The sequence below is a fragment of the Hyaena hyaena genome, unplaced genomic scaffold, assembly GCF_003009895.1.
Source record: "Hyaena hyaena isolate Hyena2069 unplaced genomic scaffold, ASM300989v1 scaffold_417, whole genome shotgun sequence".
In the NCBI taxonomy this organism is placed as follows: domain Eukaryota; kingdom Metazoa; phylum Chordata; class Mammalia; order Carnivora; family Hyaenidae; genus Hyaena; species Hyaena hyaena.
Window position 1 is genome coordinate 763,140 of NW_024081050.1, and position 26,095 is coordinate 789,234.

Sequence of the window (26,095 nt, forward strand, 5' to 3'; positions counted from 1 at the left end):
GACCTTGAAATGAAAGTTAATGGTTCCTCACATGGGAGAGCTGAGGTTCCATTTAAGTTGGAATTATTCATAGAACTGGGGTTCTCTGGGTTGGAAGGGCTTTTAGATCACTGAGTTCCCTTCTATCATCTGCTTGAAACCCTACAATTCAGAAGTGCTGAAAATTCACCAGAAAGTTCTGGCACACTTGGCCTCAAAGGTTTTGGTGATACAAGACTCATTTCCACATGAAGAGATCTTGTTCTTTTTCAGATGGCTCAAATTTTCAGAACTAGATAAAATAATATTAACTAAAACTAATAGTGATTACTATGTGCCAGGTACCATTTAAGCACACATACTCACATACACATTTATATGTATTAAGTTATATGTTATATTATATTAAGTTTGTGCACACATACTCACATACACATTTATATATATATAAATATATAGTCTCAATAAATTCTCACAACTGTAGGATATAGATTCAATCAGTACCATCATTTGACAGATGAGTAAAATAAGACACAGGTAAATGACATGATTTTCTCAAAGCCACACCACCAGTAAGTGAGAATCAGGATTTGAACCCAGGCAGGGTTCTCAATCAAGTATTCTTAACTACTATGTTTTATTGCGTCTTCAATCTTTACAACTCTCCTTCATGCCTAGTACAGGGTTGGCACATTGTAGGTGCTCAATAAAAATATTTTTCAACAAATTTATTTCAGGATCATGATTCCTTACATCTCCCCATTAGTTTTATACACAGTCAGTTTGCCCTAAGAGAAACAATAGAATTTTAAATGATGATTAATACTTTGTCTACTTTAAGAAAGCGGCAAGGAGAGCAATAGGTACAAAACATTCACTATAAAGTACTACTCAGCTGTTAGTGATAGGTCCTTGAACAATTTCAATTTAAGCTATAGAGGGAAGTTTCAAACAGGCAAGACTTAGGTCAGTGCAACTCCTTTGCTCTCCTTTTTTTTACTCTGCCCTTGTCCTACTATCTTATGCAAAGACGAGAGGTATCATTTCATCTCAGCAATGCCTCTTATTTTTATGGTATTATCTTTCTCTGCCACTATTAAGCTGCCTATATCTATTTGTCCGTCTATTTCATCCATCCATCCATCTAGCATTATATGCCATGTATCACTAGGTGCTTAGTATTGATACTAGAAAGGAGGAGATGGAAAGACAATAATAGATGCTTCCTGTTTACTTAGTTCATATTGCTCAGAAATCATGTTAGGCATTCAAGATGACTGCTTTAGAGTTGACAAAAACCATTCTAAAAATAAGTGTGTTTTAAGCCATAGTATGAGTTAAGCATTCTTTAACTAGAAAGTTCTATTCCTTTTTTTTCTTTTAAAGTCTCTGCCTTGCTTCTTTTGAATGAAGTTCATCATAGAAAATAATTATAGCTTATCCAAAGCCTTGAGTCATAATTGACATTTACTCAGTCAACAGTGAAATAGGGAAGAGAAAATCTCTAAGGAACCTTTCCATAGGACACACATCATTAATTCCTCTGAGGAACTTGAAGAGCCATCTGTGTTTGCAGGCTACTCTCAGGTGGTAGTTACAGTAAATACTGGCTTATGCCTGAGGCTGGTCCCAAAGCATGGATGTCTTAGCAGAAAAACTCAGCATCTTCTGAATAAGGTGGCTGGCTAGACAGGCTTAGGCACTAGCCTAGCTTTTGTCATTTCAGATAAGCCAGCCTTTGGTAACCACAGCAGTGGCTTGGCTCCCATTTGGGGCTTCGACATGCTTCTGACTAGACATATTCCTCCAGGTCTAAGTCTTGGGCATGGCCTTATATGTTTCATTATGTTATGTTATGTTATGTTATGTTATGTTATGTTATTATATAATCCTGGGTTTTCACTGGACCATAGAGGAAGAATGATCCTGAAGCAGAAATACAGCAGAGGCATGAAGGACCAGGCAGAAAGATTCCTTTATACCATAACATCTTCAAAGTAGGTTATTTGGATGAAATGCTTCACTTCTTGGTTTATTCATCTTCTTACCCAAAGTCTCATTATTTGCTTGACTGACCACTTCTCTCTTATACCCTCTTTCAGCTCTTATAATTCACAATGTGGATGATTTGGAGACTTTTTGCTTTATGTCTATTAAGACTCTAACCTTACTAATTAAATCAAAGAAGCTGAAGGAGAAGATTTACAAGACCTAAATTCTGTGATTCTACTTAGCTCTTTTTACCCTCAGGGAAATCCAACCCCTTGCTCTCATTCATATTCTTCCTTCTGGTGGAAAAATATTAAGTTAATGGAAGATTTCATCTGCCTATTTCTGCCCCATCTTTTCCTTTTGGAATTCTTTCTTAGTCCATGTTGATTATGTGCTCTTCTGCTGGCCAGGAGGGCAGCTTAGAACTCAAGCATGTCTTTACCCTTTTGTGGATCTCCATATCCTTGTCTTTACAATGAAGGGATTGAACCAACGAACTTCAGCTTTAAAGCAACATGGTCCTAGGGTTTCCATGGAACAGAAACTCATAGGATTTCATATATGAAAACTTAGACTTGTACATGTGTGTGTGTGTGACATACATACATACATATAGGTTTATAGGAGATAGAATCAGAAGACAGTTATCATTATCATACATCAGAAGTCTTCTGTTCTGGGCTGAATTTCTTTTTTATAAAAATTTTTAATGTTTTTTATTTATTTCTGAGAGAGAGAGAGACGGTGTGAGCAGGGGAGGGTCAGAGAGAGAGGGAGACACAGAATCAGAAACAGGCTCCAGGCTCTGAGCTAGCTGTCAGCACAGAGCCCAACTTGGGGCTTGAACCCACAAACTGTGAGATCATGACCTGAGCCAAAGTCGGATGCTTCACCGACTGAGCCACCCAGGCACCCCTGTTCTGGGCTGAATTGTGTCTCTCCTCAGCCATTCATATGTTTAATCCTGACTCCCAGTACCTAAACTGTGTCCTATTTGGAGACAGTGTATTTACAGAGGTAATTTAGTTAAAATGAGGTCAACACCTTCATCTGGACTTTCAGCTTCCAGAAATGTGTGAAAATTTCTGTTGCTTAAGCCAGCAAGTCTGTGGTGCATTGTTATGGCAGCCCAAGCAGACCAATACATCTTTTATATCTGATTCCAAAGTGCATAAAAAGGAAAGGTTCAATGACCTCCTCTTGGAGGTTACCCCACAGGCCTCATAGGCCTTTAGGCAAATACTGGATGCCCTTTGGCCTGAACCTGGACTTAACTAAGAAACACAGCCTCCAATGACACTGCAGGAAAGGAAATCTGGGAACTTCTATGACACAATTCAGTCTTGCTGAGAATTTTGGGCTAATATTTAACTTGACATATATTGACATGGGCAATTCTTCTATAATAGTTTCACACAAAATTTTAAAATACATATAAAAGCCTTTACTTTTTATCTTAATTCATTAACTCTCATTTAGTTGTTTTTGGAGTAAAGGGAATGTAGTGGCTTATTTGCCTCTTTTACAATTTTTGTTCTTTTTTCAATCTTGACACTGTCTTTCTTTGGACTTCCTCGGGCATTATGTTTTTCTTTTCCATTGTCTCCATGTTTGTTATCCACATTCTACAACAGGTTACTTCTCTTCCTTCCATCACATTCATTATCTAGCTCCACCAGGCCTACTGTTCTTCATTCCTCTATAGCACTTCCCACTTTGATTTATCGCTGTCTGCTTCTCTCTCATCGTCCTTGCCTCTGTCTGCTTAGTCCTTCTCTCCTCCATTTTCTTTTTTTGCCTCTGTGTTCAGTTTCTAGCTCCAGTCTCCCTTCTCTGCTCTTTCTTCTTTCCTTTCATCTGCTGACTTGCTTCCGTCCCCACCTTCTGCTCCCTTCCTGGGCGTTTCTTTGGCCCACCTTTCCTTCTCTGAGACTTCATTTTCTTGGTGGTAGATGGGGGATGATACTGTAAACATCACAAAAATAATTGCATTGAGAACAGGTGGTTCCCTTTGTGTCCCAGAAGACAGAGCCTTTGAGACAGCCCAGAATGCCCAGGCTCCATGTGGTATAGGAGACAGCATTGGTGCTGGAGGGATGTCTGTGCCTCAGTCACAAGACCCAACCTTCTAGAACTTTAGGACGCATCTCTGACCCACACCCCCACCCCAGCTAGAAATTGAGAGGCACTGGGTCACCTAGGAAGAGAAAGAATCAACCTGTGTTTGTCCCATCAAGCACACTTAGCCACATTCACCTGAATTACTTCTATGGTGCTTGCTCCCTGACTCACCCATTGGCTACTGTGCTCTCTCTGAACCAGATTGTGCCCAGTCCCTTTCCATCACTCAAAGTAGCTCCCTGGGGTCATATCTCTGCTAAGCTCCCTGGTCCTTCTCCAGGCTCAGCTGCAGTTAAGGACCAGGAACCAGCAAATATGTCATTGTGAACTTCTTGGTTTCTCTTCTGCTTTCTGCACAATGCTAGTTTGGGCTGCAAAGAATAAAACCACAGTTTTTTTGTTTTTTGTTTTTTAAACAGTGCCCCCAAGGATACCTTAATGAAAGCTTTTCTTTCCTTACTCACCCATCCTTGCTTTCTGTTTTTCTCCCTCACCTACAACATACTCTTTAGTTCTCATTCTTTCTACTTAGTTACTAAAATTTAATCATTTCTACTCATTTATTCACCTATTCAACAAAATTTATCAAGTGACTAACGTGTATCAGATGATTTATGTACGTTGGAGGGCATAGATAGTACCTCTGAGGTTTGTCTGAATTCTAGTTCATAGAAAAAGACACCTACAGATTTTGATCATTAGAAATTTCTAGGTGTTCTGAGACCCAAACAGAAATTTCTATTTTTAACATATTTAATCAAGTTTGCATTTGAATGTGAATTTCAAATACTTCCCATTTTAACACATTTTTTTCTTTGCACCTTTGCAGAATACCAGGACTTGAAAAGTTATGTGCTCTATTATTAATTATAATTATGACAGACATTAACACTTGTCCAACAGTTACTTTGTACAGGATGTGAAAAGAATTGCATGTGTATTTATTAATTCTTAAAATGGCTTGATGAAGTAGGTATTATCTCAGTTTTATTGATGAAACTAAGGCTTGAATAGGCTATGTTATTTGACCAAGGCTCTCAGGTGATGGCTGGTGAAGCTAAGACTTTAGTTTTATCTGATACCAAAGCTCACATTTAGTGACTGTTCTCCATTGTCTTCTGGTATCAGATCATCCAGAGCAGTGAATGTGCAATGTGGAGTGACCAGAGGGATGGACATCTGAGGGGAGAATGGTGCTTTTTTGACCTGTAAACCAGGAGACTATGGAACATAGTTTCTGTTTGGCCTACCCACAGGCATAAGATACTTCAGTCTCTTGAGGATGTTGGATCCCTCCCCACCAGCTGGCTTACCTTCTGAGCCTTCGGCATGTCAGTATGGCGCTGGGCACGGACTGAGCGGGCAGACTTGGCAGGCTTGAGGGGTGCACAGTACATCTCTAGCCGCCTCAGATCACAGCTCCGGAAGCAGCACTCATCCACAATGCCTGTCTGAGGTGCCCTCCGACTGCTGGAGCCATACCCCGTGGGCTTGTCTGTACAAATCAAACAGAGTGGCCTGGCTTTAGAGGGGAATCTGTATCTTCACAGTCCCACCCAGCCCCTGGAGCCTCTCCTCTCCCCACACCTGGTCAACCTACACATCTCAACCTCTTCGGGAAGTTTCTCCAACAATTCCTCACCCCACAGATTCTTGTGGATCCCGGTGTGTCTTTGGACTCTGCACTACACTCCTTATCACTAACTCACACACCATTCACTTTATTTTTGTTAATTCTCAAGTTCTCAGAAACCTGTAGTCAGGATCTTATCTATGTCCAAAGCCAGTCTTTCCTTATGTATTCCCTTAGTTTGGAGGCTGCTGGGAATATTAATTAAAGGAAGATCATGTTTTAAGTTTTCTTCATCCTTTTAGCAAATTTGCATAGTTTTTATGCATAGGATGGCTCAAGTGTTTACCCCTTTGCTTAACTGCTTCCACTGTAACATCAAATTGAGTATCAAAGTGCTCCTCATTTTACTGATGAGGAAACTGAGACTCAGAGTGGGGATGACTTGCTTAAGGTCATTCATGCTGTAAGGGGCAGAGCCAGGACCCAAACTCAGATCTATTCCCTGCAAAGTTCAAGTGCCTCAGAGAGCCCAGGAGATCTGTTGTGTAACTATGGACAAGTCAACTGAAGCCTCCCGGGGCCCAGTTTACCCATTTGTAAAGCAGGTTTAATATATTCCTTATAAGGTTCTTTGAGGATTACATGAAAAAATGTACTAAAAGTGCTTAGAACACCACCTGACATACAGCAGGTCCTAAATAAATATTGGTTCACTTTCTCTGAGTATTCTTTTCCAGGATCTTATATGGTCTGTCAAGAAACAGCTTTGGTATTAACTGCATCCAGAAGCCTTGGAAGTTGGAAATGATAACAATATAAGTGTTACAGGGCTTCCTGTCCTATCACCATAGAGAGACCAGAACAATCAATTCTGTTTTCTTATAGAATAACTACTACACAGAGACAGAATGAACTAAATGTCTATCTTTCATGTGATTCTAATTGCCCAGAAGGCATATGGTGAATCAAATTTCTTTTGATATTTGCAAATCAATTAGACCTCTTTACTTGGCAAGTAGGTTTTGGTTTAGTTTTATTTTGTTTTGTTTTGATTTGGACACACTTTTCCTGGCTCTACAACTAAAAGAGTGGGCAAAACAAGCTTACAGGAACTTAAAATGTACCTGAATTCTTTATAAGCTTTTTGTCACAGTAGAACTTCTGTTAAACCAAATCTTGCTTATATACCAATAGATAAAACAGACAAAAACGAAACCCCTCTGAAAGGCAGGGGGACAGGATCTGGGCTGTGTCTCCTCCTAAGGGATGTAGGGGACCTAGGTCTTCTGCACCGATATCCAGGCTTCATGGAAGAAAATTTGTGAACCACTGATCCAGAAGAATACAGCTCATCAATTTGGCATATATTTGATCTTTATTCCCAACACAGAAGACAATGTTACATTTTAAATAAAAAGTCTTAGGTTTGTATCGTAATGACACCATTCTTCAGAATGGAGTTTTGAAAGTCAAAATCCTCATGTATATTTTGAGCTCCCTCATTAGGGAAGATCAGACCCATGGTAATGGCCTGCTACCAAACTAGTCTGGCTGCCTTGCTGCTCGAAGGGCCAACCGTTCATGGCATCCTCTACAAACCCAAATGTTTTCCTGATGTTTGGCACAGGAGCCTGGGGATGCTTCCTCCCCATAAGGCAGGTTTATTGTCATTCTTAGGGCAGCTGGGGGTAGTAACTCAGTGAGGGTTCATTTGTGGTCTCTTTGGGTGGGGTCTGCTTTCTTGCTTAGGGGCAAACACTGTGGGCACTTCATGGTTGAGAGGTTTGGGAGAGACCAGGCAGCTGGCCCCAAGTAAAGCCTCAGCAGTGCTTTCACTTGCCATTGGAGGATCCACTAGTGCAGAAGACTCTGGTTCTGCTCGCCAGCCAGGCCCTGGCAAGCTGAGACTCGGCCAGTCCCTTGGGCAATGTAAACAATGTTTTTTTTTGTTTTTTGTTTTTATAATCTTTTCCTGGGACTATAAATTAGAGGAAAGACACAAATGGGCTTAAATGGTTCTTTGTAATCCACAAAGGACTTCTACATACTTCTTGCTAAGTGGTTATTTCAAGAGGTTGAAGGGGTCAGCCAGTTGAAAGTAGCTGATACACTTTGGTTTTTCTCTTCTCTTTGGGAAGTAGAAGGTGACTCAGCCTACTTTGAGGTATCCCTGTTGTCCACCACAGGTAATGATTGCTCTCTGTTGAAACTATACATTTCTTAATGAGACATAATTGGGATTTGTTTGTTGTATAGTATAGAATAGTAATTTGATGCTTGGAGGTAGGGTGATAAAGGTGATTCCAAAACCTTCAAACTTGGCTAACTCAGAAACAGTTGATTTCAAAATTCCTGCTTGTGGATTGAAGATGGAGAGGGATAGGCTTTGCAATGCCTGGACCTCTTCAGCATTTCCATTTCATGCACCTCTAATATAATGTTCCTTCTAGAGGAAGACACCAACCTTAGTCTTGGGAAGGCAGAAAACATTGTATGTATTGTATACTCCCTTCTTGGCAACTATCAACAGCTATGAAATTCACCACACGTCTATTTCCTCTTAAGAAATAGAAAGTAATCATCAACATGGCAAAAATTATGACAATATTGATACTAATAATAACAACAACACATATTGGGCATATGCTTTGTCATCTCTCTTAGATGAGATCAGAGTTTGACATGGCTTGGTCTATAAAATAGCTGTCCTTGTTTTTTTTCAGTCCATAGGTCCATGAATTTAGGAAGGGAAATTTAGGACTTTTCTGTAATGCTCCGTAAAGAAAACTGACCTCATGTCCATATACATTTGGGTTTTTTTGTTTTTAATATCATTGAAATGGTGGTATACAGACTTGGATTTTTAGCATAAATGTAACTACTGACTATCTCTAGCTACCATAATTCTAAAGAGATGATTTTCTTTTACTATTCATAATATCACAATAGACTAATTATACTTCATTGGGAATATATGAATACAAGTGTTTACTGCCTTTTGAAGTTTAATTTCATTCTTTGAAGTGTCCTATACACTTGATTTCTGGTTTACATCAAAATATATAACAAAATATTTATTTCTCACTAATGGAGAGGCCATAGTTGAGGGTCAGAGTTTTGTCCTTTATCTTTCAAACACCTCATATTACTGCTTTTTCTTTTTTAATTGAAGTATAGTTGACATACACTATTATATTAGTTCCAGGTGCACAACGTAGTGATTCAACATTTGTACACATTATAAAATGATCATGATAAATCTAGCTATCATCTGTCGCCATACAAAGTTTTATAATATTATTAACTATTCCCTATGTTGAACATTGCATCCCTGTTTCTCATTTAATTTATAACTGGAAGTTTGTACCTTTTAGTCCCTCCCCTATTTTGCCCATCCGCCACCCTCTTCTCTCTGGCAACCACCAGATTGTTTTCTGTATCTATGAGTCAGTTTCTATTTTGATTTGTTTGTTCATTTGTTTTTTAGATTCCACATATAAGTGAAATCATATGGTATCTGTCTTTCTCCATCTAACTTATTTCACTTAGTGTGATACTTCTAGATCCATTCATGTTGTTATAAATGGCAAGATTTTATTGCGTTTTTTTAATGGTTGAGTAATATTCCATTGTGTATACTATATGCTATATCTTTTTTATTCATTCCTCTGTTGATGGGCACTTAGGTTGCTTCCATATCTTGCCTATTGTAAGTAATGTTGCAGTGAACATAGAGGGGCATATATCTTTTCAAATTAGTGTTTTTTTTTTTTTTTTTTTTTTTTTTTTTTCAGAAAAATACCCAGAAGTGGAATTGCTGGATTATATGATGGTTATATTTTTAATTTTTTGAGGAACATCCATATTGTTTTCCACAGTGACTTCACCATTTTGCATTCCCACTACCAGTGCATTCATATTGCTTTTTTCCTAACACCAAAGTAAAGGGGCACCTGGGTGGCTCAGTCGGCTGAGTGTCCAATTTTTGATTTCAGCTCAGGTCATGATCCCAGGGTCTTGGGATCGAGCCCCATGGGTCCATGCTGAGCGTCAAGCCTGCTTAAAATTCTCTGTCTCTCCCCCTCTGCCCCTCACCCCTGTTCTCATTCTCTCTCTAACAAACAAAACAAAACAAAACAAAACAAAAGAGAAAATAATGACATTTGTTGCTATGGGCTAAAACTAGAAGTCAGAAACAATGTGGTTTACTAGAAAAGCATTAAAATAATTTGCTCCAGTATCAATTTTGAGAAAAATGGGGATTTTTAAATGACATCTACATTAAAGCTATTGTCATTATGTTTAGTTTTTAAATAGATGGAATGGATACTATCCTTACCTTTAAAAGCTCCATATTCGTGGGGTGTTTGGGTGGCTCAGTCAGTTAAGCATCCTATTCTTGATTTTAGCTGAGGTCATGATCTCATGGTTTCCTGACTGCTCTGTCTCTCTCAATGTAAATAATTTTTTTTAAAAAAGCTCCTTATTAGTAACTATGTAATTCTACTCCAGTGAGCAGAATCAGAATTGGTAGGTGAACAGGAAACAAATATTGCCTTAGTATAAGAAAACACCTTCTAGTGATTTGTACTCAAAAGTGTTAAAAATGGGACAAACTTCTTTTAAAGGTAATGACCTTCCCTTTGCCAGAAACAGGTAAGTAAAGGCTATATGAACACCTGCCACAGATCCTAGAAGCATATTCCTGTATTGTACACAATATGTGACTGCCATGGTCCTATTTCAAAGGTTCTCTAACAAGTAAAGTAATGTAGGAGAAACTCCATCTAGGCCAAATATTCATATGGTTGGAAGCTACTTACATTATCTTCAATAAAGAGGTTCAAATATTTTTTAACTTAGAAAGTGAAAATATTTTCTCTACTTATTACTTGAGTTCCCCAAGATTTTTCTCACTTGGAAAACCACAAAACATATAGAATAGAAAAGGGATAGACCTTTCCACCACTAGTATAGTCCCAGAGTTCTGTGGTACTGGCATTGTGAAGTGACCATATACTCAGTCAACCATGAGCATGAAGAGACACACAATATAAAATTTCACAGAAGTGAAATTCTTGCTGACAGAATCTTGACATTGAAAATTTATTTATTTATATATTTATTTTGTCAGTAGTTTTGTTCCAAAGCATGCACATCAAATATTGCTTAGCAGACAAGTTGGCCACCACCTAACCTAGGCTTTGACTCCTCTATGCATAGACATAATGCATAGTCATAGTGTGCTGCTGTATCTTGAAAGTTGGCCAACAGACAGAATTCCAATGGTTAAGCAGCTGGCTTCTATAATAATAGCACTTCCCCTTAAATAATGCATGGTCAGTGGAGTAATTCAATAATCTTCAGGGCAAACTTGCTAGTTACAAGGGTTTTGGGCAGAATTGTGGCATCATCAAAACCACACCAATTAGCTGAGTCTCACATTTTGTCATGGATGCAAGCAACTTGCTTCCCTCCATCTCTGAAGGAGAAGGTGTAATTCTGAGATTTAACTGGGATCATCATTTCTAGAGCAAAGAGCTCTAGTTGTTCATTACTGGTAAAAATAGTACTACCTTTACTATTGCTATATATGGTGTGTTTCTTATAGGTTTCTCAGAATACAGTTGGAATGCTGTATCCAATTTTAATTTCCTTTGAAACTTTCCTTCTTGCTGAGAAAGTTTTACTTTAATTATTTTAACCCTATCAGTGGAAAGGGCAGACACTACTTTGAAGAATCAGTATTTATTTTTTACTCATTTATTTTTAAATGTTTATTTATTTATTGTGTGTGTGTGTGTGTGTGTGAGAGAGAGAGAGAGAGAGAGAGAGAGAATCCCAAGCAGGCTCCACACTAAGTGCAGAGCCCAACACATGACTTGATCCCACAAACCATGAGATCATGACCTGAGCTGAAATCAAGAGTCAGATACTTAACTGACTGGGCCACCCAGGAGTGCCAAGAATCAGTATTTAAATAATGAAAAATGCAAACATTTTGCAAATAGAGAAATAACCAGTTCTGAAGAAACAACTTCCTACTCTTTGGGTTCTGAGGAATAAAACTATTCTTTAGAAATTGCTAATAGGAGTAGGTTCTAAAGTCAATCATATCCTGAAAGTAAAAAATAAGTAAGACAATTCAAGTTGGCTATTCCTAGAAAATTCATGATTATGTATTTGATAGAAAACACAAATGGGGTTATAAATTCATAATTATGTATTTGATAGAAAACACAAATGGGGTTATTAAGTAATAAGAAACTACTTTCCATTTAACTTTGATTAGCTGATGATTGATCATGAAGTTAAGTACTATATTGAGAATCTACAGCAGCCAAAAAATTAGGTTTCTTACACCAACTATTTATCCAAAATCTCCCGGCATATTGACAATTTAGAGTAACTCAGAATGGTTAGTTTCTTAAGGTGACATTTCCCCTGGGCCACCTTGTCTCATAAAAAAATCATTCAGTTGACATAATTTTGCACAGTATACTATAGGAAAGTTGGGTAAAATATAAGTAATCTCAAAATTGTCTCTACTTTAGCATTTTAATTGCTATTTTCATTTGTGGAAAAGTGAGAATCACTTCTCAAGTCTTCCCACACAATTTATTGCTTTGTATGGAAAACTGGACTCCTTTTGTGAATTCCTAATGTAAAGAAAATTGTAACAAGACTATTTATTCAAAGCCAGCATGTAATACATTGATAGTTGAATTCATAAGATTTGCATTTAGCTCAAGGCCTTTTGATGAGTCATTATTTTACCTTTTAAACAAATTCTGTGGAAATCACACTTGAATGAAAACAATTATTGAGATATATGTCACATTGTGCTTAATAAAGATATGGAAAGAAGATTTCACTACTCTAGACCAGGCACATCATTATGCACTTAGGATAACATAGCTATGTATACACACATACTTACACATGTATTAGGGAGTCAAGTGACTTACCATCAGTATCAAAGCTACTATGAAACACTTTGAAATTAGGATTTTTTAAATCAGTTTTTCTAAAATCTATACCTATTGCTTGCCTTATATGTTGCTAGTGGACTCTATATATTTCTGCTTTTCTGCAGAAGGATCTTTCTAAGTAGGATTGACCTTTGGCATCTATAAAAGTGAATGCTGAGAAAATGTCCTTTTTTTCTATGAACTACATGTCATGAACTTTTCTGGAAAACCTATCACATTTAGGCATTGATTTCACTCTGGCCTATGTTAATTTTTAATTGCCAGTGTTTGCTGGTCCCAATACTTCTCAGTTGGACGAGATCATCTTTTCTAGGAATCTTGGCCCTATTTGGCCCACTCCCACCCTCACCACTCAGCACCTCTTTCTCAGCTACTAAATCCCTACAACCCCAAAAGATCAAAGTCTTCTCATTAGCCAATCAAGTCAAAGTTTGTGTATCTGTGGGTCTGAAAGGAATGAAGCAGAGATATATGGGTCTTCCCTTTTCTTTAAACTCTCCTTTCTTTTGGAAGCTTCAAATCAAGGGCAGGTGTAAAAATAGTGCAATTTAATTCGACTCCATCTCTAAGATCAGGATGCTAAAGCACAAGGCCCAGGGACAAGAAAGCTAGAGATGCAAAGTAGAAACATTACCGTTTTAGGGCTCTTTGGATAAATGGGCCAATAGAGTGGGAAGCAACATGATGTATTACTTTAGTCTGATACAATGCCCTGGAGGATGAGCGTCTTGCCAGGACAGCACAATTTACTAGCTTAGGTCTGATTCCAGGGCTTGGAGGAGATAGATGTAGCCAACAAAATTATACTTTGGCAAAAGAAATGCTTTGCTGGACAGAAATGTTTTCCTAAGGGAATAGTTTGGTTTATCAACGTCTAAGGTAAAAGATAATCAAATGCCAAGAGGTCATTTTTATGTTTGAATTATTTCAGTTGGGCCTGCTATATATGTTAGCTACCACTTTCTAGGTATATAGTTTCAATTATTTAGAACATACTACAGGATTGGAGTATTATCTGCCAGTGACATCAGTCATACCAATGAAGGAGACGATATGTGGACTGGCTAAAAGGTTTTGGAGTCAGACAGACCTGGATTCTGCCACTTATTCACTGTTTACCTTGGGCAAAGGCACCAAATCTTCTAAGACTCAGAGGTTATATGAAATGGACACATGTAAAAGAGTACCCCCAGAAGTGATGGGGAGATCAAGCAATAACGAATGTAAAGTATTTTGCACAATGTCTGGTATGCAGTAAAGCCTAAATAAATGTTAGCTATAATAGTAATTATTATTATGGAGTTGACTTGGATAACATAGCTAGCTGGGCAGGCATCCTCTTCCTCTCTTTCTCTTAAAAATGCATCCTTTCCAAAGTTTGGTTGAAAAAGATCTTTTCTAGATAAAGGAGGACTGTTCTCCATTAAATGAATAACTATTCTTTTTAAAGGATATCCAAACTATAGGTTGTATAGCCTATTCTAAGTAGTTTTAATCTGGAATAGACACTCTCAGAATGGATCCTCCTATGAAGTCAAAGAAGGCAAAGTCATATAGGCTTTATCTTGACCTCTTGTTACCTTTGATTTCTCCCCAACAGTTATTCACTGTTAGCATCCATGTGCATCTACTTATTTCAAAAACAATGTTGCAAGGCATGAGATGGGTATGAGCAAAATAGATGGTCAGAAGTGGTTTCGCAATCACTTTCAACCAGCCTATGTATCTTTCTCTTCTTTCTTCTCTTCATGAGTCATCTCTCTCTTTTCTCTTCTTCCTCTATTTCTTCTCCTCTCCTTCTATTGACAGCCACTGATGTTTTTACCACTGATGAATTTTAGGACAAAAGTTGATGCTATGCAGACTTCATGGAAATTAGAGTTTAGTTCCCTCCCTGGAGTGACTGAAAGTAGGGCTCCCTCTCCTGCTCACCACACTTTGGGAATAAGCAGTCACCAAGTATACAGTGTCACCAGGCCCACTTAATCACTACTCCATCTTGGACCCATGCCTGAATGAGATGAAAACAGACAAGAGAAAGAATATGGAGGGACAGTGAGGAATTGCGCATATGGACTTTAGTTATCTCATTTTTTTGAGAAAGACTATGACGGAAATTGTAAGATGAGTCTGGCTCCAACCTGGAGATTGTAGCCATGCTACCAACATTATCTCCTATACTTGAATTGTTATTGTTCGTTTACTCTTTCAGATTGAGAAGAGAGGCCTTGTAGGCAAAACATAAGGCACTGGTGAATAGAGGGTAACGCCTCTCTCTCGGGTGCCACAGAAAGATGAATCAGCCAAAAGGGTATTAAAACACATTCTCTTTATTTTTAGTTTCACTCTAAAGTCTATCATTTCTCTTTTCTTTGCAACTTGGCACCTGCCTTGCGTTCTCAGGGGCCCTGTTCCCTGTCAGTCTCCTCACTCAGGCCTCTGTGTTTTGCTCAGGGTGCATCTGGAGATTTTCCCAGGGGTGGGTGTGACACGGTCAGGATGGCAGGTGAAGGGGTGACAGCTGCCAGGGCAGTCTGGCGTGTCTGAAGGGAGACTGTTGGGAGGTGGAGGCCCCGTAAGGAGAGGTGCTGGGCCTGCATCAGGGAGTAAGCTGTTGGAAGGCCGCCTACCCAGCAGCAGAGACAGCCCTTGGCATCACCACAGAGAAAGAACAGCCAGAGTCAGCGACAGACTGAACACAGAGGGGAGGAGGGAGAGAGAAGGTGGTTAGGGCGTTACATGATATAAAAAACTACATGGTGCTCACTTCAGTGCCAGTGGGTTGTGTGTGATGTCCCTTTCATGCATGTGTTGTGAACAGTGTTGTTCCTTAACTGAAAGGTCCTGGGAAGTGTTTTTGTAGCACCTAGAACCATGCCATATGCAGAGAGGGAATAAAAAGAAGGCAATGTGGTATATTGAAAACAACATTGGATTTTAGCCCCAGATCCTTTGTGCAAGCTCACAAGTCACCCAAACTCTCTTGAGACTTAGTTTTCTCATATAGACAACCAAAGTACTGATGCTATCAAGCCCTCCTTCTAACAATATGACTCTGAGGATTATCTGAATGGTTATGCTATCCATTTTTTAATCAATAATGTATATATGGCATATCAGTGCTTCTCTCTAATAATAGGGTAAATATAGTGAGGAGAAGTTTGATGAGAGAATGAGAAGTTTCCTCTTTGTCAGGTTTAATTTTAGATGAAAATAGGATATATAAGCCAGACTTAAGGTAAGCAGAGATCAGTGTTGAATTTGATGGAGGCAAAGAGGGAATGTCCAATATGGAGGTGAGTTTGAGTAAGAGGAGGGGACAAGACTCTCTATGGGGACTGCAGAAGCTAGTTCAAGGAGGATACAGGTATGAATTACAAAGAGGGTAAGAAAGAGAGTCATTTATTGGAGCTATTTAAATAGTAGAAAGAGCAAACTACATTCTGAAAATCAGGATCCTGAGGGCTTTGAGGAATAAGTGTGCCATGGCCTTCACTTGTGTGGGCACTTGGAAATGAGGGTTAGTGTGAAATCCTGGGCACAGCCTTTGACCATTACTCTTCACAAAGCTACATCTTCAAAAGCTGAGTAAGTGACAAGCCCTAGAAAGGTTGCTAATGTTGTTGATTAAAGTACCAAACTTTGTAACACTTGCTGTAGTCGATTTTTATTTCACTGGTTTCCTTGGTGTCTATGAAAAGTATATGAATTCTCTATGATATTCAGTTCCTTCCAGGGGGACAGATAATTAGTTTCCCTGGAAAATCCCAGCTACAACTACATGTTGTTTTATCTCTGATAAAGTGAATGGACTTCCAGACAGGTCATCATCTCTGCTTTTAGTACCCAAGATCTCCCCAGAGGACAAAATTACATGATGACCATTGTAACATGTCTTTCCAGCCATCAACCCCTGTTGTAGTAAAATAACCTAATGTTAAGGTTATTAAAGTTTAAAAATCTGTTCTCAAGCAAGTCATAGTCTTTATCAAAATACCAAGAAGGTATGCAGACTGAGGCTGAATAGTTTATTTAGAGTGATTATATTACTTCAGGAACTTTCAGCTAAAATCAGATTCATTAGACTATCCTTTATCTCTTTTCTTTCTATGAAATTTTGCTGCTATAATTTTTCTCCCTTTTCTCTTAATTGATTTCTTAAACATGACCAAAAGATTTTAAGTGCTTTCCTCAAATTATTGTATTTTATAATTTCCTATATCTTTGGACATGATAGTAAACTTGAGGTCAACTAAAGAGGTTTGTTAGTAATCTGGCAATCACTAAGCTGTTAACTTTTAGCCACCCACTCATCCCAAACCCCTTCCCCCAAATATTTTTTTTCTGAATTGAATAACTAAACTATGAATAAAGAGAGAGAGAGAGAGAGAGAGAGAGAGAGAGAGGTGTGGTTAAGTTGTGGCTTATCTCTGAGATAAAAACTTTTCTTAATTTTATTTCATCTAAGACTATTACCATCTAAGACTAAGACTCTTCAAAATGTATTAATGCTATTTAACAAACATTATCAATCAAGAAAATTCTCTGATTATCTTATTTATTTTATTAAATTCAGCAAAGAAAAATACTTTTATCTTATTATTAGGAAATCGCCAAAGAGATTTATTTTTATTTTTTCTCACATAGTCAAACATGCTGTGAATAACTACACTGCTCTGCTCTGGGATCCCACTGTGAAGCAATAGCCTCTTGGCCTTCTAGCCAGTCACTCACTTCCATGAATTTACTTTCTGAGAACTAAAGACAGTTGCCCCAGAAGCCATTTTTCAGTTTATCACAAAACCTTTATCCACGGTTGGGGAATTAGTTAGGCCCATTAGGAACAAGGAACGTGAGGACTAATGTATCATATAGCTGGGGAGGCTCCTTTGTGCAAGAAGACTGGGCCAGGGTAACTGCTTGTGGGACATTTTGTTTCCCTCAACACTTACTTTCTGTTTGCTCTCTTTGGCTCAGATCTGGGTATGGCAAGGTTGCATCTAGGCATTGCTTATGCTAATACTTTGGCATAATTAGCTCTGTCCTAACTCTAGCAGGAAGTGAGGGCCCATGTTCAGAGGCTAAAAGATCTCTTCTGATGCACAGGCTTTTAGCAAGGTAGCCTCCATTCTCTCTTCCCAGCTTTTCAGCAAGTACCTTCTTCCTTGCAACACTACACCAAGCCCCTGACACCTGTTAGAAAGGAGAATATCAAATCCTTTGACCACTTGATAAGTATGGTCTCTATAATATCCACTATGTCAATTACAGGCATATTTGTATAAAAACTGCATTTATAAACCTTTAGGATGTTGAGAAGAAATGATTCTTAAGGTTTTGTAGCAACTTCTATATACTTGGGATGAGAGGAGAGAAATAAAGCTTTTTGACTGAGTAGTAGGAGTTCTGATAAGAGAGCTGTGAGTTCAAGTCATTGATGATGACTTTTAAAGGAAAGAATGATAGGGAAAGGTGGGCTATTGGTTTAGAAACATTTTAATTACTTTCAAGGACTTGCTAACATTTATTTTTCTTCTCAAACAACTTCTTGTCCTCTACCTTTTCTCCTCCTTTGCTTCTGGTTCAAGATGATACTCTGGTAAAGGTCACTTGTGAAGTTCTGATCTTCACATATCTTCTCCCTGAACCAGTGCTCCCACGGTCCACTGAGACTGGCCCTTGGCAGGCATTTCCCACAGTCAGACTATGAATCGTCATAAATTCCTTTCATTCTTCACAACATCTGTGCCTTCTTTTGCCACATCTTTTTTCCTGGTACTCAACAAGCCACAAATTACCCTGGACTTCTCTTTCCAGCCTGTTGATGTCTTAACACTCTCCTTTCAAACCAAATTCCTCTCTTGTCCTTGGCTATGGCTCTTGGCTTCCCAAACTTTTCATCTCCCTCATCTGGGTTAGTCATCTGTGGCATCACCAGCAGTGTCTCTTCTAGCCTTCTATCTAGCCTAAAATTATGCATTATTCAAATATCAGAGTTACTATAAAGATGATGCTACTAGCACTCTCAACAATAGCCAAAACATGGAAATAGCCTAAGTGTCCATCAACAGTGAATGGATCAAGAAGATGTGGTTTATCTATACCATGGAATACTACATGGCAATGAGAAACAGTGAAATCTGGCCATGTGTAGCAACATGGATGGACCTTGAGGGTGTTATGCTGAGTGAAATAAGTCAGGCAGAGAAGGACAAATAGCATATGTTTGCACGTATAGGAGGATTAGGAGGAGCTTAATGGAGGACAATGGGGGAGAAGAAGGGGGAAAATAGTGGGGGAAGGGGGGAGAGGCAAACCATGAGAGACTTGAATGCTGACAAAAACTGAGGACTGATGGATGTGGAGGAGGAGAGGGGATGGGCATGGAGAGGGGCACTTGTGGGGATGAGCACTGGGTGTTATATGGAAACCAACTTGACAATAAACTATTTGTAAAAAAAAAAAAAAAAATGATGCTACTTTGCTTGATGCTTAAGTAAACTCCCTACCATGATTTAAACACCATTGTGCACACAACACCCTCACACAGCAAGAACGCTTGACAAGACTCAAACCTAGAAATAGTCATGAGCTAGTCAGAGAGAAGGAGCTATAATAAGACCCAAAGATATAATCAAATGATGTTGGAAACTTTTCCATTAAACCCAAGTTTCTCTTGAGATTGAAAGGCGGCATTTAATTCTTTTGTTCATTTTATATTTAAACTTATTTCTTTGACATTTAGAACAATGGGGACCTTTGCAATAAAACATTACCCATAGCTTCCCTTTGTTGAGTACTTTCTACTTAACTACTATAGTAAATATTACTTTTTATGTCTTTTTGTCCCCATTTATATCCTAGAGCAACTACTACATGGAACAGGCATTATTACTATATCCATTTTACATATGAGGAAATGGAGGTTTAGCAAGGTTAAGTAACTTGGCCCAAATCACATAGCTAAAAAGTTGCAGAGCTGGTTCACTTCAACTGGGAATACCTTGAAAATGGGAGAATTCCTGGGTAAGGAAAAACTCTGAGGTTATTACTGCTACTGGGATTCTCAAAAGCATGTAATGCTAATATCCATGAAGGATATGGGTGAGGCTATCTCTGTCAGCCAACGCTAGGGTTTGAGCACATGCAGTAGAGAGATTTATACTCGGTATTCCAGAGAGCGTCAGGAGGAATGGCATCCATGGCTTTTGCCCTTGAGAGAGAAGTCTGTGTAATTCTGTAGTTTGGGGCACAGCTGGGTATGGGATACTCACATCTCACCCAGTACACTGATTCTTTCCAGTTCCAGAAGGGGCAGCAGCCAGACTATCTTGTTTCCAATTCTCTTGAATTGCCAAACTTAAAACAACTTTAGCAGAAATTGAAATAAAGAAATTTTACCCATAATCTTGGTATCTCAACAAATAATATTATCTTCATTAAAAATTTTTTTCTAGCCCTCAAAAAGATTTTTTTTCTAGCTCTCATCCTGATGCACACATCATTTTGACATAGCTACAGTCACAGCCTAAATTTAAGGCAGTATCGTGTTTTCTTCAATTAACAGTATATTGCAAACATTTTCCATATTGCTACATGATCTTCAAACTTATAATGTTAAAGCAGAAGAATTTCTTATTGAGTAGATTTTTCATCGTTTGTTTCTTTAACCATTTTCCTGTTTCTAGACATTCAGGCTATTTCCAGTTTTATCATTATTTTAATTAATGTAGCAGTAAGTGTTTTCATGCATAAAGCTTTCTACTCCTTGAGATCATTTATAAAAAAAAATTCTCAGGAATGAATTACTGAGTCAGAAGATATTGTCAGACAATCCAATTTTGATGAAAGCCCACAACTTTGCATAAAGACCAGAAGAGAAGACCAAAGAACCAAAACAGAAAATTATATCCAGCTATTTTCCCAGGATTAGTAAAGACACAGCCAAGGTGGAGCACAAACAGGAATCTTACCTGTATCCCATGAAATAGAATAAAAGAACCTATTTCTGTTTTCAATTACTAGTACAGTTTCCTCTGAAGGAAACACGGGGTGTAACCAAGACTTGGGCTTGGCATCCAAAGGTTTGCTAAGTAGAAGTAAAACCAGGAAAAATGAAATTGATGACAAGAGACCCTGGTTCTCAACCTTCAAAATCACCAAGTATCTATGAGGTTTCTTCTCTATGGTGGGGAGACTAGGAGGTCAAGGAGCCAAGACAGCACCATACCCCACTGTACGGAGTGGGGAAATTTGTATTGTAAAACAAAAGTCTCTCCTTCTGTTCTGCTTCTGAGCTCAAGGTCTCTGTGGAATACCAGGTTGTTGCCCAATCTACTTTTAGGGAGTGATCTCTCTGACCATTAGCCTCCCCATCTAACCCAAAAAGAAGAAGAGTTTCCTTCATGCACCTGTGAAAATTCTTGTCTGAAGACTTCATTCCTACTAATCTCTCTAAGGTGTAAAATGATTATTTATGCATCATAACTAGTGCTTAACTATTTATTAGCCTTTATTTTCTATTTTATGAAGATTAGCCCATTTTCCCAACTTGATTTGAAGCATCTTAAAAACAGAAACTGTGTTTCATATGTCTGTGTCTAGAGAGACAGCACTGGGCACTAATCAGGCACTTGATAAATGTTTGTTGATTAGTGAATTGGTAAGTCAGATGCACAAACACTACACATAGAGGTGCAATATGAAGATATTTCTACCTTGGTAAGAAGAAATCCAACATCAGGGCTAGTCTCTGTGTCTCTGTTTATTGTAATAAATGTGGCAGTAAGTGTTTTCATTCACATAACTTTCTACTCCTTGAGATCATGTATAAGAATAAATTATATTAATAAGGGAGATTATAATAGTATGTACCTCTATCAGATTGTGATGACTTAGTATGTACCTCTATCAGATTGTGAGCACTAGGAGAGCTTGGAACAGGAAGTGGCACAGCCACCCTTAGCATTATTACTCATGAATTAATTGTGAGGCTGTGCAGGAAAGTTGGAGCTCCAGAGCCAGTTTGCCTGAATTTAGATGCTGGCTCCACCATTTCTAACTGTGGGCATAGGTAAGATACTTAACATCCCAGTTCTCATCCAAAAAGGGGGATGCAAAATGTACTCACCTCAAAGGGTATTTGATGAGTGGATGAGTAAACATTTACCAAATGTTAGTTATAATTATTCAGGAAAAAGTCAATGAATGACCATTATGTGCTTGGACTCAGGGTTTAGAGTACTGATGAGCACAGAGAAGACACAGTTCCTGCCTATGCCCTGCTCCCTACCCCTGCTTCCCATGAGCCTGCATTTCCCTAACTCTAGAGCTAACTGCATAGAGTGCTTGGCAGTTCAAGAATCACATTCACACACATTCTGTCCTTCGGCCATTTCAACAACCCTATGAAGCAGATGGAATTATCCCCATTTTCTGGATGAGAAAACTGAAAGTTAAATGATTTATGAATCTGAAAGTTCCTCTGATTTCCAATGGTAAAACGTCTCCAGTAACAACAACTTGTCTCCACTAACCTCCATGCAAGGATGAATTTCAGATTTATAAATCTGCGGGGATTCCTGAAGCAGTCAGTGTGCAAAACATTACTAATGAACCAGGACATGGGTGGTTACCCAAGAAAGCATATCAAGCCTTCTCCAACATGAGCCTGCATCAGTATCTCCTGGAGGCTTGGTTAAAACAACATCACTGGGCCCCACCTCAGAGTTTCCATTTCAGTAGGCCTGAGGCAGTGCCCGAGAATATGTATTATTTCCAATAAGTTCTCAGATGATGCCCATGCCAATGCTTATATATGATGCAGACTTCCAACGGGTGTATATAATAAATGATTTAGTAGAACACTAGCAAGCAAGAAAGGGCCAATGAGGACAGGAGTTCTTGGAAAGACCTCTTACACTTTAAAAACTCCAGAAACTCTGGAAATCTCTTTTGATAATTGCCTAATAAAGGTATCCATATGTTAGTCTGGTAGCAAGACCAGTTTTATTGCAAAAAGGAAAAAAAATCATAACCCTCCAAAGTAAGAAACTAAACTGAAACAAAAAACACATGTTGACCTTTTCCCCTTCCCTGCATTTTTTATTTGCACAGTCTGTGTCACTCTGACTTCCAGCTAGCACCTGAAGACAAGCCAGGTTGCGGGAAGGAAATTAGAGCCTTAACAAATTCCCCGACCACATGGAAAGCTAGAAACACAGGGACGTCCTCTGATATTGAAAGCCACCTTTTCTAAGTACCAGGTTCAATTTATTTTTAGGCTTTCAAAATTGTCAGGTGGGTATTCAAGCCAATCTGCTCAATTGTAAAACTTCCTTCAGAAGATAGACTTCCCAAGGACCCCAATCTACTATTCCTATGTCTTCACCTTTTATAACCTCCCAGGGTAATGTAGAGAAGCCAAAAAGATGGGGTGGGTTTTTGGCACACCTTCAGGACCCCATCGTCAAAACATCCTTTCATGGATCATTCAAAACTCATGGCAAAGGAGAGTGAAAGGGAAATACGCCACTGATGATTGCCTATGGAACCAAGGTGGTTATATAAACCAGAGGACATTCAGTTTTGAAAAAAAAAAAAAAAGAATAAAAAGAAAAACCTTAATTTGTTATTTGTCAGTTAGGCTACACATAATCATCAGAATTTCTCAAGCAAGTGTCAGGATCAATCCTGCTGAGGAAACAGGGTTAATTAATCTAACTGCCTTCATACAGAAGTGGCAGGAAGAGGGAAAATGCTGCTCTATTTCTTTTCCAAGCCCTTCTCATGAGAGTGTGTGTGAGGCTCTCATAGCTCTAAATCAAACGGTACCCTGCAGGCAGGAAATCCATATTGGGAGCACAGAGAGGAAAGCAGGAGCCACTGCTGGCTTGGCACTTATAACCCTCCTCCAGGTCCCTGTTTCCATTTCCCTTTTAAAGAAGAAGTTGGGTTTTTAATAATTCCCTTTCTAGTCACTTCCTTCTCATTGCTTGGCTAGGTCATTTCAGTGCATGAGTTCTTCACAGATCTATTTCTGGAAAAGATCAGAGGGAAAATGATCTCATTCACTAATTGGGAAGCCAACTGGGTATCCCCAGGGTTGGCTGATACTTCTTTGTTGGAGGGTCTCCCCACCCTCCCTGGCTGTTTCTCAGGGAGCAGCCTCCACAGGACCCTCTGAGGAGGTGACAACAGGCATATGGAAACTCATTAGCATCCTTGTGTACTGAGCACTATACACCAAAACTAAAGGAGTTTGGGAAGTGGTAGAACACCCAGTCTCAAAAAACTCACAGGCTAATCAAAAATATGAACCAAGAGGTCAGTGTGATCTGAGAGCAGACACTTAGAACTTTAACACTGAATACTTCCTTAGAAATCTAGTCCATGCATGCATTTTTGTAAGATGCCTGTGACTCCTCTGCATCATGTGTAATTATGTATATTTGTGAATTTTCCCGGAAAGAGGATATTCAAGACAGTCAAAAGACTCTTAGAAGGCTCCATGATCTAAAGAAAACAGGTAATACAGTCCCAGGTTCATGGAGAAGCTCATCTTGTTAATATCAAATCTTTGAGAAACATCCAAGGTTGACCTGCACACTGGGTGCTTATGATTTGGAATCACATATCCCAGATGCCAAACCCTATGTCAAAAGACAGCAAAGGATCCAAGACATCTCCTCAGACTGGCATTCATCAAAGAATATTCTTTCACAAATTCCATGCAAAAAGCTTAGGGAAAAGCTGTAAACATCCATTTGGGAGAGTCCTAAAGTTCATCAACCTATTCAAGGTTGTGAGAAAACTCTACAGTGAAGAAATCTATGTGATGGTATTGAAGCCCATTCTCTCCACACTTAAGGGACCACTGGACACCTGTTTTGTAGGTATGTCTATTAACTTCTTGTGGAACTAAGGCATCTATATCCTGAAATTCCTTTATTTTACCTATTCTTTTGATTAAAGAACATGAACAAGTCCTTTGGAACTATAAATAATTAATTAAGGAAAGTACATTATCAGCCATTAATATCCCAGCAAAAGTTAGTTCTGGGAGAAGAGATCATAAGGAAAGCTGGTTTGCTAGAGGGTTCAGAAGAGCAAAACTCTGTGAGGCTATGAGGTCTTCAGAGTCCCCCTCCCCATCTGGGGAGGTCTTTCCTGTCTACCCCTCAAACATAGCCACCACTCTGATGTCTATCATCCCATTGTTTTCTTTCAGAACATTTATCAAGATTTGACAAAGTACTGTTTATTTATTCATTGATAAGCACTTTGTCTCCCTCCTTCTCCATTTCTCTTAGAATGTGAGATCCATATGGGAAGAGCCTTTTATGTCCTATTCACTGCTATAGCCCCTATACCCACCACAGGCCTGCAAAGACTAGGTACTTTATAAATCCATTTTGTATACATTGTATGTACGTATTGCTTAATGGATAAAGAAATTATGATTTATCCATCACTATATGCCCAGTGCTTACCATGGGTGCTTGAAAAGATGTTTGTTGAATAGATGACTGGAAAGGGGTTACTGCATTGTTTTTCACGTTCAAACCATGCTTGTGGGTATTGGAGGAAAACTGAGACTCCTTCCTCAATGAAATAATAACTAGAATGTTTTTTCAGATTGCACTAAATCAGGAAAAGGTCTTCAAGTATTAGAAGGCAAGATTAGAATTTAAAGTGACCTGGGGCTCCTGGGTGGCTCAGTTGGTTAAGCATCTGACTCTTCATCTCAGCTCAGGTCATGATCTCATGGTTCATGAGATTGAGCCCTGCGTCAGGCTCTGTGCTGACAGTGTGCTGCCTGCTTGAGATTCTCTCTCTCCCTCTCTCTGCCCCTCCCCTGCTCCCTCTCTCTATCAAAATAAATACAATAAACTAGAAAAAAAAGGTAATTTAAAGTGAACTTTAACAATGTAGAAAGGGGGAGGTTATTAAAAGCAGGAAGATGTTTAAAACAGACCAAAATGGGCTCCAACTGGCAGAGACAGTACTATAGCAAAATAGCTGTGGGCCCCAAGTCAGCAGGAGAGTACTACAACAAAACTGCAGTATGAAGCAGGCGTATGTTGAGAATTATGAGATGAAAGCCTAGAGAGTAATCCTTCTACAAAACTTGGCATTGCTGAGGTTTTAATTAGAGTGGGAACTCAGATTTCATTCTCCTATTTTAAGGCTCATTTGGAGAAGCTGGAAAGAATCCAGCTAGAAGAAAAAAAAAAAGATTAACTGGGTGGAAAATGGGGTTAAGATTTACCCCCCCCCCCTCCAAACGCTAATAGATGACTTAATTACCACTCCCAGGTATAAGAAGGATTATTATTACACAGAATATTCTTCCTCATCTCCACGGAGGACTAGACAAGGGTAAACAAACTAGTGTTATATTGAAAGTGTTTCCACTTAAATACCAGGAAGAATTTCT

At 38.8% G+C, this 26,095-nt stretch overlaps 1 protein-coding gene across 2 annotated transcripts in view; it reads right to left on the bottom strand.

Annotated features, from left to right (window-relative positions):
• Positions 1–26,095, bottom strand: part of IGF1 (insulin like growth factor 1) — a 74,377-nt gene that overhangs the window by 11,611 nt on the left and 36,671 nt on the right. Inside the window, exons 3-4 of one of the 2 annotated variants that reach the window (XM_039252487.1) lie at positions 5,406–5,587; positions 3,511–3,936 (exon numbers count right to left, since the gene is read on the bottom strand). In XM_039252487.1, coding sequence (XP_039108418.1) covers positions 3,778–3,936; positions 5,406–5,587 — 341 coding nt within the window. In that variant the 3' untranslated portion in view covers positions 3,511–3,777. Of the gene's footprint in view, positions 1–3,510; positions 3,937–5,405; positions 5,588–26,095 lie in introns of those variants that run through there. The other variant, XM_039252488.1, reaches the window with a different exon arrangement.